Source organism: Amphiura filiformis, chromosome 5, assembly GCF_039555335.1.
Source record: "Amphiura filiformis chromosome 5, Afil_fr2py, whole genome shotgun sequence".
NCBI lineage: Eukaryota > Metazoa > Echinodermata > Ophiuroidea > Amphilepidida > Amphiuridae > Amphiura > Amphiura filiformis.
The window spans coordinates 68,832,104-68,851,372 of NC_092632.1; the positions used below are offsets into that span (position 1 = coordinate 68,832,104).

Consider the following 19,269-nt stretch of genomic DNA (forward strand, 5'->3'; position numbering starts at 1 on the left):
TTCTCAAATTATGTATAATTTTCTTTGTTTACAGAAAATAATGCAATATTTAAAGATTATATTGATTTCAATACATGTGTTTATATTTCTGTACTAATAAGATAAAATTTCATCCACATAAATCTAGTTTTTATACTTAAATTACACCTTCAACTTAGGTTTAAAAGTTAGCAAACCCGGTTATCAACATTCACTGAAGAAAACAAGTCAGTCAGTAAATTGTGCCAGTAAGCTTAGATTTTTGCAACATCTATCACACGCATAGACGTTGAGAAAGAGAAAATATTGCAGTATTGACATTGATCTCTTAGAAATCTAGTGTCTGATAAATATTTTGAGCTTAATTTGAGTATTTTGCTTGGCTTTAATGCAGAGTGAATTCTTGATGAATTTTAGCCTACGAAGGAAGCGACATGAAGAACCTTGCAAGCGTTCTGGACACGTAGCCGTACATTGCAGTGGTTACATGCTAATGTGGGGTGGATACAGAGATGAAAGGGTAAGAATAAGGCCAAGTTTAACATATTGCATAAAATATCTATTGACAATGCTATGTATCATGAATATATTACATTACAAAAAAGCACCAGTGACCATACACACCGGGCGTCGGCATTGCCGGTGTAAGTTTTTAGTTGCTTGCCTTTAAAATAATAGTTTCTCGATCATGAGAGCTCAATCGGCACGCAATGGCAATTGCGTCAAGCGTACAACGCCTACAACACACACTTTGGGTAGCGCTGCATTTCCTGCCTGATAACATTGTCAACATCGAAACAGCAGAAGTATTTAAGGGGGTACTACACCCCTGCCCAATGTTGTGCCTATTTTTGCATTTTTCTCAAAAATTATAGAGCATTGATGACAAGTAAGATATGTATATTATTGGGGCAAAGACTACAACTACTGCACTGGAAATATTATTTCAGCACAGACAACAGTTGTGGAGTTACAGTCAAAAATGAGGGAAAACCAATATTTGATCAATAATTCAATAACTACTTGCCTTGAGTTCCTGAATTTTCAGTGCAGTAGTTGTAGTCCTTGCCCCTATAATATACATATTTTACTTGTCACCAATGCGCTATCATTTTTGAGAAAAATGCAAAAATAGGCACAAAATTGGCCGGGGTGTAGTACCCCCTTAAGGGGTACTACACTAGTCCGAATAATCAGACCCAGAACAAAATATTAATTTCTGACATGATCTTGTACTGGGTCTGAACTGTTTCCATATGAAACCTTGATGGCAAATTGAACAATAGAAGCACATGGTTCTACGTGACAGCTTTTTAATCCCTATTCATGTTACGTGAATCACGCTATTGTGGACCGTCCTTCTGATACTTCAGTGTTTGGACACGCGAACGCTTTTTTGTCTACCTCTCTGTTTGTAAACAAACCAGGAGGTCGAAATCGCCCTCCTCGCCGAATCACGAAAGTCAGCGTAATAGTACGGCACTAGTACTACACCCCTCGATAAATTTGTGTCTATTTTTGGATTTTTCTCAAAAGCGAATAATACAGTGGTAACAAAAGTTATGTATATTATTGGGGCAAGAAATCCAATTACTACACTGGAATTTCAGTGACCCAAGACAAGCGGTTCGTCATTTATAAGAAATAAGGTACCGCTAGGATGTACATGTACCTCATTTCCTATCATATACTGAACCGCTTGTCTTGAGTCACTGAAATTTCAGTGTAGTAATTGGATTCCTTGCCCCAATAATATATACATAACTTTTGTTACCAACATGTTATTATTTTTTCAGAAAAATGCAAAAATAGTCACAAATTTACCACAGGGGTGTAGTACCCCCTCAAGCAAGAAACAACCAACCACCTAAAGGCTAAGGAAACAGCAAATATTCTCCAATGCAAAATGGCAAAAACTGTTTAGTGACTAAATGCTTGTATTGTCCCCCCCCCCCTTCACCGATTTTGGAGAATTTCAAATATTTTTCTTATTTGCTCCTTTACTTTGTTTCTAAAATTGTGATGTTATTGCAAAAACTTTCTTCTTGAACTTTTAAAAATGAATTGGAAAGCCCTATCCAAATTCAATTGGCTTTTGTTGTATTTCCACATTGCAGGATATCCGTGAGAGTCGTATGAATTCAGATGGTGATGACAGATACATGAAAGGAGAGGATGTGTGGTGTTTGGATATTGAAGCACAAAAGTGGCAAGTAGAACATTTTCAAACCTTCAAGATTTTTTCTTCTTATTCATGTACCTTATTCATTCCAATAAGCGCTTAACAAAGTCATTTTGGGTGGGCGCTTATTTTTCACCTGTTTTACCTAATTTTTTCGTAAGGGTCATTTATTAGAGATGAATTTACGTATGTTATAAAAGGGTCCTGAGACGTTCAAATTTACACAGGACTTGTAGTCTTCCAGCTATTTCACTGTATCAACTCCTTTCTGTCACTATGGTACCCTTAAGCGAATTGAAAATATCGTAGGTGGGCGCTTATTGGGGCATGGGCGCTTATTGGAACGAATACGGTACCGTAATTCTTCTTATTCATGTAATACTTTAGTAGTAGTATGGTAAAAAATGTGTGCAACAAACATGTTCTTTGCTGCTGTCATTCAAGTATAGAAAGGTGTTTTTTTTTCAGATCATAGACTCTAAATAAATGTTCAGGTCCAATGATAAAACTAAGTACGGTACTCAAGAAATATTTTCACTTGTTAGAAATTTTTCTGAATGAGTACATTGTATTATTCAATGTTTTTTTACATTGTATCAGTTTATTGGATCTGAAAAAACCACCCCTTAAACACTTGAATTCAGGAGTTGAATGGATTTGTTTGAAGTGCTGTTGTTATTCAGTGTTTAAACTTTCATGTTGTTACTCAAGTACATGTACATTTTGTAAACATGTTTTCCGAACTTTTCCAATCTTGATTTGAAATGGTCTATTCTCCAAGCTCTTTTTTGTTGATTGCTGAAAACCCCATCATAATCAGGCTTTAAATGGTTCCAGATATGGCCAGTGTTGCTCAAAAATACAAGGGATGTTGAATACATGTATGTACTATTATTAGCTATACATACGTATATCTCAAAATCAATATTCTTGACATTTGATTCCTTTTGCTAGATCACATCGCATAGTTGAAAACATTGTGTTTTGAAAGTATGCTGTCGTGGAGCCAACGGGGGAGCCAATGACCCACTTTTAAACAAATTTTAAAGGTCTACAAAATGTATTTCCTTCATACTCTCTGAATTAAATTCCTGTATTACAATTTTACAAGTCTATAAATATTTGTCCACTAAAAATACTGGTGAAAATACACAATCAAGTACAGTCTGTAGTCATGTACCTTTTAAAGTTCGGTTCTTGCTGTATTTTATATAAACCAGTAAAAATAATAAAGATACCATACATTTTGTTCACCAGGCACAAATGGACATCCAAGCGGAACCATCCAGATGGTATGTCAGGTAGCTGTGCTGTGTGTGTGGGTCACATGATGTACATAATCGGTGGTCACAAGATTGATGGAAACACTAATGAGGTACGATAATCAAACCCCCCCCCCCCATAAAATTTGTCGATTTTGCTCACTCTGAAATTCACTTTGTCCCTCCCCGAAAAAAATTCTGCCACTGGTGATACATTGTAGTTGGGTCAAGGTGACAATGTAACGGCAATTTTCCCCCAGATTTCACAAAATAACCCTGATCGAAAAAATTGACAATGGTAAAAGTACCGAAAATATGCAAAATAACTTCACACAAAACTATACAGTGCATGAGGTTACCATACTCTATCACTCTACCAAGTTGAAAGTCATTTGGTTGTTGTGTGTAGGCTGCAAAGTGGAATAATGATTTTGCTTCTGACCAGCCATCTTCGCTATATAAACACCTCAAAAGAAATAAGTCCCCCTCTGAACATGTTGTCATAACATCGTAAGGTTTCATTTTGTACCAACAAAACTAACTTTGAAATAATTATATGACTGTTTACTAAGTGCTGTGTGAAAATGAGAGATTTCCATGACTTCAGGGCTGAATGAGCCTAAATTGAAGGCAAAAACTGCCCTTTTCAAAAGTCACAAAGTAGGCCTACATGTATGCTTGTCACAAAAGTTGATTCATGGCTTGTCACGGAAAACCCCATGTGTTTGAGTGCAGTTTAAAATCCTCACCAAGTCAACATTTACTGTAATGTGTATCGATTCTTGATCATTCAGCCATGCAAATCCCCTTGGTGCAGAGTTCAGCACAGTGAGTTGTAAGATGGTCAGTTCCATTCCTTGTCCCAATACGCCTTGCAGTTAACAAGCATAGGCCTACTTTGTGACTTTTGGAAAGGGCACTTTTTGTCTTCAATTTAGGCTCATTCAGCCCTGAAGTCATGGAAATCTCTCATTTTCACACAGCACTTAGTAAACAGTCATATAATTATTTCAAAGTTAGTTTTGTTGGTACAAAACGAAACCTCACGATGTTATGACGACATGTTCAGAGGGGACTTATTTCTTTTGAGGTGTTTAGATACAAAAAATTCATGTTGGCCGATCCCGATCTGTGAATCGGAATTCGGTGCCGATATGGACTGCATCGGCCTTGAATCTGAATCGGCAGATGAGCTATCAGCTGCCGATCTAGCTTACCGATCTCTGAACTTGACAGTAATAAAAGTACACAACAATTCTTTAAGCTTACCATTACTTTCTTATGTAACATTACTACTATTGAATGCCAATATATTTCCAAAAAACGTTGTTACCACCGCAAGAATCATGTCGTTTCATACTGTATTTTATAATATTATCCACTCAGTGACAACACTCCCGACTGTACAGTGTGTCCCTGGGAAAAATTTGTAAACATTTTAACACTCGACACGTGCGACCTTCAATGTCGGGTTTCCCAAGGTGAATTTGAGGGCATGTTATTTTTAGAATCGCGCACATTCGCGCTATTCCTCCTCACACGGACGATTTCATCTCTTAATCTCCGAACACGTGAATTCTTTCTGTAAACAACTCTGCACAACCAATCAGGATGGGAATTCCGCGTTATTCCCCAATACGTCATATGCATAAATTATTATAATATCGATATGGAGCTGATTTAGCTGCAGGGTCATCGAATCAATTCGGCGCAGTGATTCGCCTAACTTAGTACACACGCAAATCAAAGTTGATTCATGGAGAAGAAAGAAGAATAAAACAATCAAGAGAAATGGATTAATGATTAAACTTCCGACAATCGGAGGCACTGAGTGAGTAACGCTGGGACTGTATATTTGATTTGATCAGCATCAGTAAAAAATGTTGTTAGAAATTCAATTAACAATTTATTTAATCGTGAATGAATGTACTATCTTAATATTCTGAATTCAAACAAAGTAAAATAAATATTGAAGTTTGAACACATTAAAAAATTAAAATGTAAATAAAGATAACACGCTTCTGTATAGAATGTTTTGTTTACAATAACCACAACATTCCTTGGCTGAATAACATTTTATCATGACCCAATTCCCAGGTCAACTACGGTCCAAGTTGTGTCCCCCTTTTGTTTATGATTCGCCGCTGTCTTCTGTGTAGAGTGTTTGTTTACAATCGTGACCCAATTCTCAGGTTAATTACGGTCCAAGTTGTGCCCCCTTTTGTTTATGATTTGCCGCTGTCTGCACTCATGTCGCGTGCTTGGGCGGTCGGTGCCAAAGTTGAGCTCATGATTGCGACCGTACCACGTGCTCTTCCTGCTTCGACCGCATCAAACAAGTTCATGCACATGCGCAACAGCTAGCTTGATTTAAAAAAAGCATGATGCACGCTACTTGCATTTAAAAGAAATATAAATTCACACAGAAAATCAACAGACACGGAAAGTTTTTGGAATTAATTTTTATTGGAAAACGCAAATGTCAAGCTTTCAACTGGATTATTTTGAGATGGGTTTCTGGAAATAGACAGAATGTTACGTTTTATCTACCAGCTTCAGATGGAACCGCTTTTAAAGCATGATGATGAGGCAAGAATGTAAGCTTTTTTTTTAAATACGTGGTGATCTAAACTTGTCGGCAAAACAACTTAATTTTCCGCTTTGAAAATTAGTCATGTTTATTTTAGGCACGGGATCGCCATCGCATTCGGTATTTTCACACGTGTTTTCACGGTTTTGGTTGAATTTGTGACATCACGGAAATCACGTTTTTGTCAAATGACCTCACGGATTTTGCCTTAAAAAATCACGGGTTTTACCGGGGCCTAGACTTGGGGTGTAAAATGGTATTTTATTTGGGTTGATATTGACATGAAAAACCTCTAAAAACGGTCATCATATTACATAGTTACAGGTTTGGGGAATTAAGCTTTGACCGTTAACATTACTGGGGCCCGACTTGAATGAACTTGTACTGGTTGTAGAATAACATTTAAGGAATCTGAATCGGGATCGGATCGGCCCGATCTGCTAATTTTCAGATCGGAGATCGGCAGATCCGATCTTGGGTTGGATCGGCCAACACTACAAAAAATTAATATAATACATTAAGCCTCTCACAAAACATCACAAAAAAGTCCATCTAAGCAACCTATTAAATAGATATTTTTGCAATCTTTCAGCTGTTCCAATTTGACATAAGAAGAAAAGCATGGACGCACCTAAAACCTGATGGAATGTGGCCTACGCCTAGAGATAAATTCATATGCTGGCCTTATGAAGATAAGTAAGTTCTACTTTGTTACATGTATGTATATGATTTTTGTTGACAATTATTTCTTCCAACTTACTTCACAATTTTGAAAAGTAAGTCCAAGCTTGTGTTTATTCTTCTCTACCCTACCCCTCTTAAAAAGAATTGCTTGACAAGCTTGTGTTTATTCTTCTGTTTCAGATTAATAATATTTGGTGGTTTTGGTCCGCCTCCCGATCCAGATAAGGATGTGAAAGGTGAATGGGTGGGTGATCCTAGCTCAGTCAGATTCTATGAGCATGGCATGGAGGTGAGTGTGAAGCAGCTCTCTTGTGTTCACCTTTACTACATGTATGCCAGGAAATGTCATCTGTGTATGATTTGGTATAAAAACCTGAGTGATGTAAAGGTGTTATCAATTGTCGTATGTGGGGTATTATTGTCGACATGACCATAAATCCGACATGTCAAAATAAACTGTATCTTTTCGGCACTTTACGACACATATTAAAAATGAAAAAAATGAAATTTCCATGCTGTTTTCAGCTTACCGTAGGATTGACCAAATATACACCTTTCATTTGAAAAGTCGAAAATAGCCTATCGAAATTGACCCAAACCCGGATGTACATGTAGAACGAACCAGGAAGTATGTTTACACCGGAAGTCGGCGATCATAACGCATACCGGTGTGGTTTTAAGCTTATCTATTAAAACTTTTTCAGCATTTTTTAGATCTCATTATGAGTGTCGACATGTGTCAATTGTTATGTTTTTTTCCCCGACAAAGTGTTGAATTAGAAATCATGTGTCATAACACCTCTAACCTGATGTGAGATCATCTTTCTACAGAGAAAAGGGGCTGATTTATGTATGTTGATTCTAAAACATTATTAGTCCAGCCGAACAGCCTGGTAAATACAGGGTGTCACAAAAGTGTCTTATGACCAATATGAATGGATTTCCATAAAGATGAAACTTGTAGTAATTGTTTTGATACCCAACTTGACCAGTTTTCTTGTCAATGTTATATGCATAAAGAAACATTTCGTCATATAATTAAGAAAAGCATACAGCCTGGCACGTATACAATTTGACTGGTTCGAACATTGCAGACCCTTTGGCCTCTCTCTTACAATAGTAGCGTGTGTTTTAATATTGTTGGTCACAAAACGATGAATAATTACAGTGTTTGTGATATCTACTCTTAAATATCGCATTTGAAGTGCAACATTGCATATTGGCAAGGCAGCTGTTCATTGCATCAACAATGGATCATTAAAGAAATACATCATAAATTATACTAAGTAAAATGGAATCATTTAGGGGTGGTGCAATAATTATGTGTACCGGGGGTGAATTATGGGGGGCAAAGATTTTTGGCAGGCGGAAGGGGGGGGGCAAGCATTTTTGGCAGGTCAAAAGGGGGGTCAAGCGATTTTTGGTAGGTCAAAAGGGGGGCAAGCAATTTTTGGCACAGATATTTTGGGTACCGTTTCTATATTACGCCCTAAAAAGGCGTAGGAAAACGTTAGGAACACATTCAAATATGCAAAATTTCCTGCTCGCTGTGCTCGCATTAAATGATAAGACAAGTTAAGGTTTTAAATTCGGGTTCCCCAAAATCTTGCATGTGTAAGGGGGGGGGGCAAAGATTTTTGGCACGTCAAAGGGGGGGCAAAGGTTTTTGGCACGCAAAGGGGGGCAAAGATTTTTGGCATGGCCAAAGGGGGGCAAGTGTTTTTGGCAGACCATTTTGAGAATTCACCCCCAGGGGTACACATAATTATTGCACCACCCCTTACTTTGATACATTATTAGATGACCTTTCTGGGCCTCAAATGAACTTTTTAATTTACATGCATGGTAAATGTAGTGCCTAAAATTTGAAGTCTATATTATAGGATGAGAATCCAACATGAAAGCCTACAGAGGTTTTGCCATTGATGCAATTTTTGATAACATTTGATTTTGACTGAAGAGAAAGATCGGGAAATACTCCTGGTCAAAACTTCAAATGTGCAATATCTGGATTAAGATTCAAATAATGTTTCAAAACTAACAACACAGCTACATGTATATACATGTACCATAGTGTGTACTGTGTGATATTTATTCCTGTTCCAAAGTTGTAACTAAATAATACTACTACTTTCAAAAAGCAAGTTGATTTCAAGAGATGCACCATGCTACTATAGTTTTATAATGGTGCCCACTATTTTGTGAGCAAAATTAGTGGGTGGGTATTTTTGGGTAATAGGCAAATTGAATTTACTGGGTGGCAAAATAATTTACTGGGTGGCACTCAGTTTTTTGTTATTTACCTCCCTGCAACTGACTCCCTCTTTATTGTCATATAAACCAAATTCAGTCATGTGAAATTTGTACGGGTAGTATTTTATTATTATGATTATTATTACTTTTTTTCACAGGTGAGAGGCTGGAATAACCATGTGTTTGTGTACAATATCAGAACGAATGAATGGAGTCAACCAGCAATTCAAGTAAGAAATTCAAATGCAAAAAAACATACACAATATTTGTTGCATATAGATGAGTTGACTACGTCATTGCCTGATAGTATGCTCACGAATCATCACAATTCCCATTGTTCCATGCCTGGCAGTATGCGCGCACATCATATTTTGTTCATGGCCTGTGCTTTTAAAAAGACCCCCCACATCACAATAAGGCTATTGAACAGGGTAGAGGCTGTATGCAGTTTACTCAAGCATATCAATATACCAGTCCCTTGCCTTTGTTGATAAACATTGAGGTCAACTCATCTATATGAGACCTGATGGTCGTTATTTAATATGTTTACAAGCCTTGCCTTTGCCTAGTTTGTGTGAAAATTTTGCCTGAAAAGATCAATGGCTGATAAACTTGGTTCCTATATTAGTCCCTAGCCACAAAATTTGTTTTTTATATTGTTTTCAGTCATTGATAAATTGCTCATAACTCGGTAACCATATGTCCGATTTTGATGCGGTTTGCATTTGTAGCATTTGTGAACTGCCAGAAAAAGGTGTAAAAAACTTCTAATTGAAATTTGCTGACATGTGACTCATTCCCCTTGATCATGTCACAAATATGCAACTGCGTATATTCGGTGGGTTACACAATTCAATCGCCCACATAATAAATGAACTGTGATATATGTCTGGAATTCTCCACATTTCTAACCAGGCTCATGAAATTCTTTGATTGTTATTATATAATGCAAATGTTGTGAAGACATCAAGACCAAACATGCAAAACGGAAGGAAATGACATTTTTCATCCCATTGAATACTGTAAACAATTCTAGGCTGTTTATCTCCCATCACCCATCAGGGATGCAAGATTTCCTTCAATTGCAGGATTCCCTACTTCTTGTTACTCTAAATGTCCACACTTTTATTTATTTTCAACCCATTTTGAGGCTTATAGCCAAAATTTGCACACTTTTTCAGGCTTTCCCTGTAAAATCACTTCAGGCCACTGGCATCCCTGCCCATGTACTTTGTTCAGAAGTATAAAAAAGGCTTATTGACAAGTTGGCATCAGTTTGAAACCAATCCTACAGCTTAAAAAAATGTGTTTTATTATTTTTATAAGAATAAAAATATTGCAACTGTCTGTTGGATCTAACCATGCTCAATTCTAACATTTGCTATGTACTCGGATCATGTTCAGAGTTAACCCTCATTTATAAACGAATGTCCCCTATCTATTACTGCGAATACAGCTTAAGATTTTAAAAAGTTCACCATGCTTGACTTCAACAGGGCACTCCACCATGTCCGCGAGCAGCCCATGCTTGTTGTGTGATAGGTCAACGTGGCTATATGTTCGGTGGAAGGAATGGTGATGTAAGAAGAGGAGATCTTCACTATCTAGATCTGGAAAACATGAGATGGAGTGGAGAGTATGTATTGCCTTCATTGCTTTAATAGACCTTTTTCCCTCTTTCCCATCATGCACTATTCCATGGGGGTATGAGTGTCGCAAAATACATCATCTCCCCGCGGGAGTACAGAGTTATGTTCATTACATTCTGGAATACGGACATTTTGGCTGGTGCCTTCATCACAAAAAAGGAATCACAGATAATCATGATAATGGCGCACGATCACTAATACCTTTCGGGGGCAAAAACAACAACATTTCTATGCCTTATTGACATGGTGTCGTCGCGAATAAAAGTTTCCTGTTATTGAAACCTAACTTTGTATACATTTTATAGACCTAGAGGTGAAAAACTAATGACGGGACACACAGTGATATTTTGTCGGCGTCCGTTTCACTTTTTTTCGGAGATGAAAATAAAATGTATACAATAATCTCTTACACAGATGTTCTGCATCGCTCCGTAACTGCATCACTCGTATATTCAATAATTGCATAATTAGTAACATCGATGGCCTTTACGATAATCCGCATATATGGAATCAGTATGCCCATATTAATACAAAATAATTGCAAAGACCATCGGATGCACACAATCTATGATTTTGATGAACTACGTCATACCCCCCTGGAATAGTGCATTGTGGGATAGAGGGAAAAAGGCCAATACTCTGTAAAAGCTATTTTTTATCTTGTAGATTTTAAATGCAACAATGACAATGATGTAGAATCAAAGAGTATTGACTACGCCATGTTTGTGTGTTGCTCATGTGGGCCACTTAATATACCTCAGGATTATTTTGTTATGCGCCTGGCAGACTTTGATTCACAGAGTGTGGTTGTTTGCGTTCTGCATGTAACATGTTGTGTCAAAAACAAGTGCTAAGCACTGCATATGCAAATCTTTGTAATGTTCAGTTTTAAAGACACAAATTATCGTTCAATTTTGGGCTGCGTTCCATTAACCACCCATGCCCCTATAAGCACCCACCCAGCAGCTTTACAACAAGCAAAATGTGATATTATTAACCGCCCATCCAGTACTGTCAAAACACTTCCTATCAAGTGACTATACATGCATGCAGATTGTTAAAAATATCAAAAATGTGTGCTAAAATTAAATTATGAAGCTATTTCATAGTGGGCAGAAACACATTTTTTTTTTCATGAAATAGAAACATTTGTACTGTTTAAAGGCAATAATGCATCTATATGTTATGGTGTGATTTGGTGACAGGTTAGATATCGCAGGCGTAGTACCCGATGGTAGATCTTGGCATGGTATGGCTGCTTGTAGTGATAGACATTTAATGATATATGGCGGGTTTACAACAAATAGAGAAGCATTAGGTAAGTAACCTGTGCATGATTTGTTAGCCACTAGCGATAGAATGATCAGGCCTCATCAGTGGTGTAGCCAGGACATAAGCCTTTTTGAAATATGGCGGGCACAAAAAGAGAGGATGTACAACAGGAGAGGGTGTACTGTGAAGTGAGTAATCTTTTGTCAGCTGAGAAGCATACAAAAGATTACTCACTTCAAAGTACGCCCTCTCCTTTTGTGCCCGCGATATTTCAAAAAGGCTTATTGTCAAGGGGGTCAGGGTCAAGGCAACGTTTAGGGTCGGGTTGACGAAAATGATCAAAAATGGGTCAAAAAGTGAAATATTTAGGCCTTGAAACTCCAGACTTAAGTTCCTGTATAGGCAGGCTAATTTTTTTGATCAAAAAATATAAAAAAACCACTCTGTTCTGCTTTGATTTTGTGTCTATTTGATATCATCCTGGTATGGCAGAGTATCTAAAACTACAAGTATAAAATTGCAGCGTGCCCAGAACAAGGTTATTAGGTTTATACTAAGTAAAGACTCTTTTTATCACAATGATGTTAAGGACTTCCAAGATTTGGGGATTTTGAACATTTACAATAGGGCAAAACAATTGCGGCTTAATCATATTTTTAATATCAACCATAGCATACAATAACAGCCATTTCATGGTATTTTATAGTTGTGCATAGTTTAAACATTACAGACATTTTACTTAGAACTTATAACCTTAAAAGCCTGCCAAATGTGTTTGACCCATGAGTTGAATTAAGCACACTGAAAAACTGTTCAGAAATTTCTGTTCTGTCACAATACTTTCTAAAGATATTTTATAAAATTCTAAATTTGTAATTGTGTGTTGAAAATTTCATTACAGCTGATGTTTGGGTGTTTGATACCATATCTGAAAGGTGGACTCAGCTTGAGCATCAGTCAACACAAAAACCAAGGTAAAAATAATAATATCTTACACTTCCCATAATGCATTTCTCCCATTTCAATTTTCTGAACTGATTTGCTTGTCTAGTGCAACTTGAGTCATTCCGATTCCGGAAATGTAAAAAAAAATGGTTTTTTTTTTTACATTTCTGGGATTGGATGATGATAATTCATCATAAAAAGAGCCAAAAAAATTTTTTTGAGAGGGGTGATACTCTGCAGCCTATTCCCCGGACAAGCCCCCTTACACTTCCAGAAATTTGGCGAGGTGCTCGCCTTTGGCTCGCATGATTTTCAGGGAGTGGATCGTTACCTCACTTACACCTCTGCAATGAACAGAGCACATTCATAAAATTTTCGGAAAATATGTTTATTTGTTGACTATCGACCCATGTGTAGCCAGTTTATTCATAAAATGAAAACAGAGAGAACCTGTACAAAGTAATATGAGTGTCATATAATAAAAATGAGGTGAGGGAGTATGTTGCAAAGGATTCTGGGAAGGGTAAGACATCTTCCCTTAAAATAATGTGTGGATGTGTTTTATAATAATATGTGAACTATGTGAAAGGTGGGGTGCCTTTGTAAACACAAAGGTGGGGTGCCTTTGTAAACACAAAGGTGGGGTGCCTTTGTAAACACAAAGGTGGGGTGCCTTTGTAAACACAAAGGTGGGATGCCTTTGTAAACACAAAGGTGGGGTGCCTTTGTAAACACATGGGAGACACATGAGAAATGTGTGTCTATGCTTGCTGATGGACAGTGTTGATAGCAATAAAATAGCGGAAATTATGTACGTAGCCTTGGGTAATGCTCTGTGTAGTATGTCACGCTGTATTGGATTCAGACGCAATCATGGCACATAAAAGACTCTTATGGCACGTTTAGACAAATCACAGTGTGCAATTATAAGTAATGGACGGTGGATGGAATAGAAAATCACATTATTAAAGATTGAATATAACCATGTATTGTAATGTATTGTTTTCAGGTTATGGCATACGGTAGTATCCACACACAGTCCTGGTGAAGTAGTAGCATTTGGTGGTTGCACAAATAACATCTTAGATCCAGAGCAGTTTGATATACAAACTAATGAAGTAGTCTCATTGTATTATAGTCCCAGATCACTAGCAAGGTAAGCCCTTCTCATAATAACATCTTAGATCCAGAGCAGTTTGATATACAAACTAACGAAGTAGTCTCCTTGTATTATAGTCCCAGATCACTAGCAAGGTAAGCCCTTCTCATAATAACATCTTAGATCCAGAGCAGTTTGATATACAAACTAACGAAGTAGTCTCCTTGTATTATAGTCCCAGATCACTAGCAAGGTAAGCCCTTCTCATAATAACATCTTAGATCCAGAGCAGTTTGATATACAAACTAACGAAGTAGTCTCCATGTATTATAGTCCCAGATCACTAGCAAGGTAAGCCCTTCTCATAATAACATCTTAGATCCAGACCAGTTTGATATACAAACTAATGAAGTAGTCTCCTTGTATTATAGTCCCAGATCACTATCAAGGTAAGCCCTTCTCATAATAACATCTTAGATCCAGACCAGTTTGATATACAAACTAATGAAGTAGTCTCCTTGTATTATAGTCCCAGATCACTGTCAAGGTAAGCCCTTCTCATAATAACATCTTAGATCCAGAGAAGTTTGATATACAAACTAATGAAGTAGTCTCCTTATATTATAGTCCCAGATCACTAGCAAGGTAAGCCCTTCTCATAATAACATCTTAGATCCAGAACAGTTTGATATACAAACTAATGAAGTAGTCTCCTTGTATTATAGTCCCAGATCACTAGCAAGGTAAGCCCTTCTCATAATAACATCTTAGATCCAGAGCAGTTTGATATACAAACTAATGAAGTAGTTGTATTATAGTCCCAGATCACTAGCAAGGTAAGCCCTTCTCATAATAACATCTTAGATCCAGAACAGTTTGATATTCAAACTAATGAAGTAGTCTCCTTGTATTATAGTCCCAGATCACTAGCAAGGTAAGCCCTTCTCATAATAACATCTTAGATCCAGAGCAGTTTGATATACAAACTAATGAAGTAGTTGTATTATAGTCCCAGATCACTAGCAAGGTAAGCCCTTCTCATAATAACATCTTAGATCCAGAGCAGTTTGATATACAAACTAATGAAGTAGTCTCCTTGTATTATAGTCCCAGATCACTAGCAAGGTAAGCCCTTCTCATAATAACATCTTAGATCCAGAGCAGTTTGATATACAAACTAATGAAGTAGTCTCCCTGTATTATAGTCCCAGATCACTAGCAAGGTAAGCCCTTCTCATAATAACATCTTAGATCCAGAACAGTTTGATATTCAAACTAATGAAGTAGTCTCCTTGTATTATAGTCCCAGATCACTAGCAAGGTAAGCCCTTCTCATAATAACATCTTAGATCCAGAGCAGTTTGATATACAAACTAATGAAGTAGTTGTATTATAGTCCCAGATCACTAGCAAGGTAAGCCCTTCTCATAATAACATCTTAGATCCAGAGCAGTTTGATATACAAACTAATGAAGTAGTCTCCTTGTATTATAGTCCCAGATCACTAGCAGGATAAGCCCTTCTTGAAAGTCCTGGAAATTTGCACAAGGTCCTTGAAAGTCTTTGGGGAGTTGAGAGTAGCTGTCACTTTCATTAATACATGCCGCATGGGGAGCTGCATCATGATTTTTGTTTTGTGGTAGGTCCTTGAAAATCATGCTTTTGGACCTTGAAAGTCCTTGAAAAGTTCTTGAATTTTAAAGGCTTCAAGGTGCAGGAACCCTGTCACTGATTTATGATAACAACCATGTTGCAGCGGCCGATGCCCCAGGGTTTTAATTAGAGAGAGTATGCAGTGACCATGCACAGCTTTGCTGATGACATGTAAAAGTTTATTTTGTTCTGTTTGTCATACAGGTTGTGTACAGAGGCCATAGTGAATTACAGAGACACATTAGGCAATCAGATATCATTGTTACCCAAGTCTTTGGTACTGAGAGTAGAAGATTTTATGCAAGGAATGTTATCGGATGATAATCACTCTCATAGCTATAATCTGAGATCAAGACGCGGTGAAGAACAGAGAGAAGAAGCCATGGATGAAAGGTGACCCAACCCGTCTGGACGAGTGGAAGACTTGCAACTATAAACTTGCCAGAGAATATGGACAAGAGGATAACTGAAGAGCCACTCACACATTGCCGATGCTGCAATACTTTCAGTGTAAAATTCTGTTTAGAAATATGTGGAGTGGATTGCTTCGCTATGTACAAATGAGAGATTGCTATTTTCTACAGCTGTCATTATACCTTCAGTTATTCACCCTTTGCAGGGATCCGCCATCTTGCTACCAAAACGAGGTTCTCCCTGCAAACGCATGCGCAAAATGTGCATTTTTGTTTCTTGCACTTTTCTTGCATTGCACCAGAAGGCTTTTGCAATGCGAACACAGTAATTAAAGCATGCGTTTGACAGGCATACGCATACACAGCACACACTTTGTGGGTAGAACCTCGTTTTGAGATGACCGTGAGATCGGGGAATTGTCATCCAAGCAAGCATGTACATAGTGTGTCATACACCTACACACCCTCCTACCGTATTTCCTCAAATAAACGCCTCTGGGGGCGTTGCATTTTCCAAACGGGGGGCGTTTATTTAAGGTCATTTTTAGACCAATAATTCCTGTTAAAATCATTAGGTAAGCTTAAAACTCACACTGAAATGACGAACTATGAACTAGAAACACTAACTTCTGGTTCACTTCTAGGTTTCCGATCACTATTTTTGCCGATTATTGACGCTATTTTTGACCATGTGGGCAACTTGGTAAGCTTACTATACAAGATAGCATGGAAATATAGACATTTTTGAAACATCTTGGTTGAAAAAAGTGGTGGGGGCGTTTATTTGAGGGGGGGCGACTATTTGAGGAAATACGGTATGTGTAACCACCAGCATCCAACCATGGACACGTACACTCATTTGAGTTTCTTTTTGCCTTACCGTGGATGTGGTTAAGTTTTTACTCTCCAAGTGCGGACTCGACCTATACGCTCTCGTATAGCGTTTTACATCTAAAAAAACTCTCTTTACTGTTATACAGAGATTTGTCATGCATGTCTTTGTTGGCCTATGTGTACAAACAAACCCCACACACTGAGAATACTTTCTCATCTGTATTTCAAGATTTTTTGACTTTTCCACATCAATGTTTTAGTCTGATTTGAGATATTTTTTTGGTCATTTGAGCTAATTAATATCCCATCTCGGCGACAAGTTACCTGTATAATTTGATATGTGGTGCACATTTCAGATTTCTATTCTTCTGTATAACCTTGTAGTATTTTTTATCTATATTTTCTAGGATTGTTTCATACGTATTCTCTCTATGAGAGGAAGAAGCATATGTGACGAGTCACAACGAAAGGTACCTCTTGTCGGTTCCTACATATAGCTCATTTTGGTAATGCCCGTCATACACCTTTTAAATAATCCTATTGTTGGATAGGATAATAGGATAGCTAGGATTTCTATAGGATTATTATATAGCTCTGATATTTGCTTTGGATAAACCTTGCTTAAGTGGTGGACAACATTAAAGCATTGTAATTTGTATAGGTGCACATATTAGCCAACCGTTAACAATGGAAGGACATTCCTGAACCCTCGTTGACTTGGGGACGATTTGAATTGACCGCCAATTAAGATGGTCTGATATTTATTGATTTTGCTCCTTGCAATGTGGAAAAAGAGACGCAAGTATCAACCGACAAGAAGTACCTTTCGTTGTGACTCGTCACATATGTGACCATCCACCACGAAGTGGTAGTAAAGTCGGCTCTAGATCATTTTCTGTTTATTGCAGATTTTGAAAGAATTCACTTTCAGCTTCAAAGTGACACCTCAACCAGCTTCATCGGACATCTGGAAGTGAAGTTATAGTTCATCAAAGGTCAAATTCCTAGTATATTCAACATAGAAATCCAATTACTGTTTTTGATTGTATCTCAAAATGGAAAATGCAGACTTTACGACCAGTTTGTGGTGGATGGGCACATATATGTATCTATCTAATCAAGTTTGTGTGCCATGAAGATGAAATCCATCTTTTAGAAGGGCACGCAGAGATTTGTCATCACAACTATAACCAACAACTCTTGGTCTGATGCAGAGTCTTAGCTAGAAATTGAGGGTTGCCCGTCATTTGAATAAAATTGCCTGTCCTAATTTGACCTTTAAAACATTTACCAGACGTCTAAAACCTATTGGGGGTTCAAAGAGTTAAAATATGTGCTGATATGGCCTTGTTCTACAAATTGGGTTTACTAAAAAGGTCAAATAGCTTCTTAAAACATACAATTTATAATATAGCATCTGTCAAAGGCATTAATTTTGCCCGTCCTAGGAGCAAACTGGCCGTCTAAAATGACGGCCAGACGGGTGACTAGCTAACACCCTGGTCTGATGATATCAAATTAAAATCAACCTGGGCAATTCCTTTTTGCAAGTAATATCAAATCTCTCTTGTTATACAATGCTTCAGTGGTTTTACCTGTTTGTGTGTACATAATATATGAAGATAGAGCAACAGCATACCATAATCATGAAATTATACTAATAGGTCTCTGCGGCCCTGATTTGGTAAAATGATCTAACTTGAAAATTGCTGTTTTGAGAAAAAGAGCTTTTAAGTTTGAACACTTGATGTTTTCTTTTTGAATAAAATAAATTATTAAGGGATCCAAAATTAGCGTTTATTATGTTTCGACAGTATTTTTTGTGGGACATGAGAGCACCTCAGACCTATCGAATTGCATTCTGAATACTGAAGCATGTCTTTCTGATATCAAATAATTTTCATTTTTTTAAATCACAATATAATACAAATTTTATGACAAATTATAAAAATTTGATATTTTTCAAATTTTTGATATATAACAGTCCTCGAAGTAAATTATATAAATCTAATGATATATTCTTAAAGTGTATGTAGCAGGGAGGAAAAGTCGACGGTCAATTGAAAATTTTGACCTTTCATATTGAAGATATGGATTATTTTCCCAAAAAGACCTAATTTTTTTTGGTGTTTTGGGGAAAAAAATCCATATCTTCAATACTAAAGGTCAAAATTTTCAATTGATCGTCGGCTTTTCATCCCACCTACATACACTTTAAGTATAAATCATCAGATTTATAAAGTTTACTTCAAGTACTGTTAAATATCAAAAATATCAATTTTAATGATTTGCCATAAAATGTGTATTAAATTGCGAATTTCAAAAATCAAAATTATTTGATATCAGAATGACATTCTTCATATTCAGAATGCAATTCGATATGTCTGATGTGCTCTAATGTCCCAAAATAAATACTGTCCAAACGTTCATACCCCAGCCCTTAAACACATCTAA

The 19,269-nt window shown here is 37.1% G+C and overlaps 1 protein-coding gene and 1 long non-coding RNA gene across 2 annotated transcripts in view; both read left to right on the plus strand.

The window, feature by feature from the left end:
• Positions 1-19,269, plus strand: part of LOC140153621 (uncharacterized) — a 48,979-nt gene that overhangs the window by 24,765 nt on the left and 4,945 nt on the right. The window lies entirely within an intron of this gene.
• On the plus strand, positions 173-16,412 carry LOC140153619 (kelch domain-containing protein 2-like). The gene is made up of 11 exons (XM_072176411.1): positions 173-499; positions 2,097-2,188; positions 3,419-3,536; positions 6,606-6,709; positions 6,878-6,986; positions 9,109-9,180; positions 10,447-10,586; positions 11,805-11,917; positions 12,773-12,845; positions 13,826-13,972; positions 15,773-16,412. Exons 1-11 carry the CDS (start codon positions 368-370, stop codon positions 15,963-15,965), a joined length of 1,293 nt encoding a protein of 430 aa, XP_072032512.1. The 5' UTR covers positions 173-367; the 3' UTR covers positions 15,966-16,412.

Excerpts from the sequence above, each read along its gene's own strand:
- LOC140153619 (XM_072176411.1), top strand. The coding sequence starts at position 368 with ATGCAGAGTGAATTCTTGATGAATTTTAGCCTACGAAGGAAGCGACAT. Across the intron at positions 6,987-9,108 it reads TCTATGAGCATGGCATGGAG|GTGAGAGGCTGGAATAACCA; the intron begins GTGAGTGTGAAG and ends TTTTTTTCACAG. Across the intron at positions 9,181-10,446 it reads GGAGTCAACCAGCAATTCAA|GGCACTCCACCATGTCCGCG; the intron begins GTAAGAAATTCA and ends TGACTTCAACAG.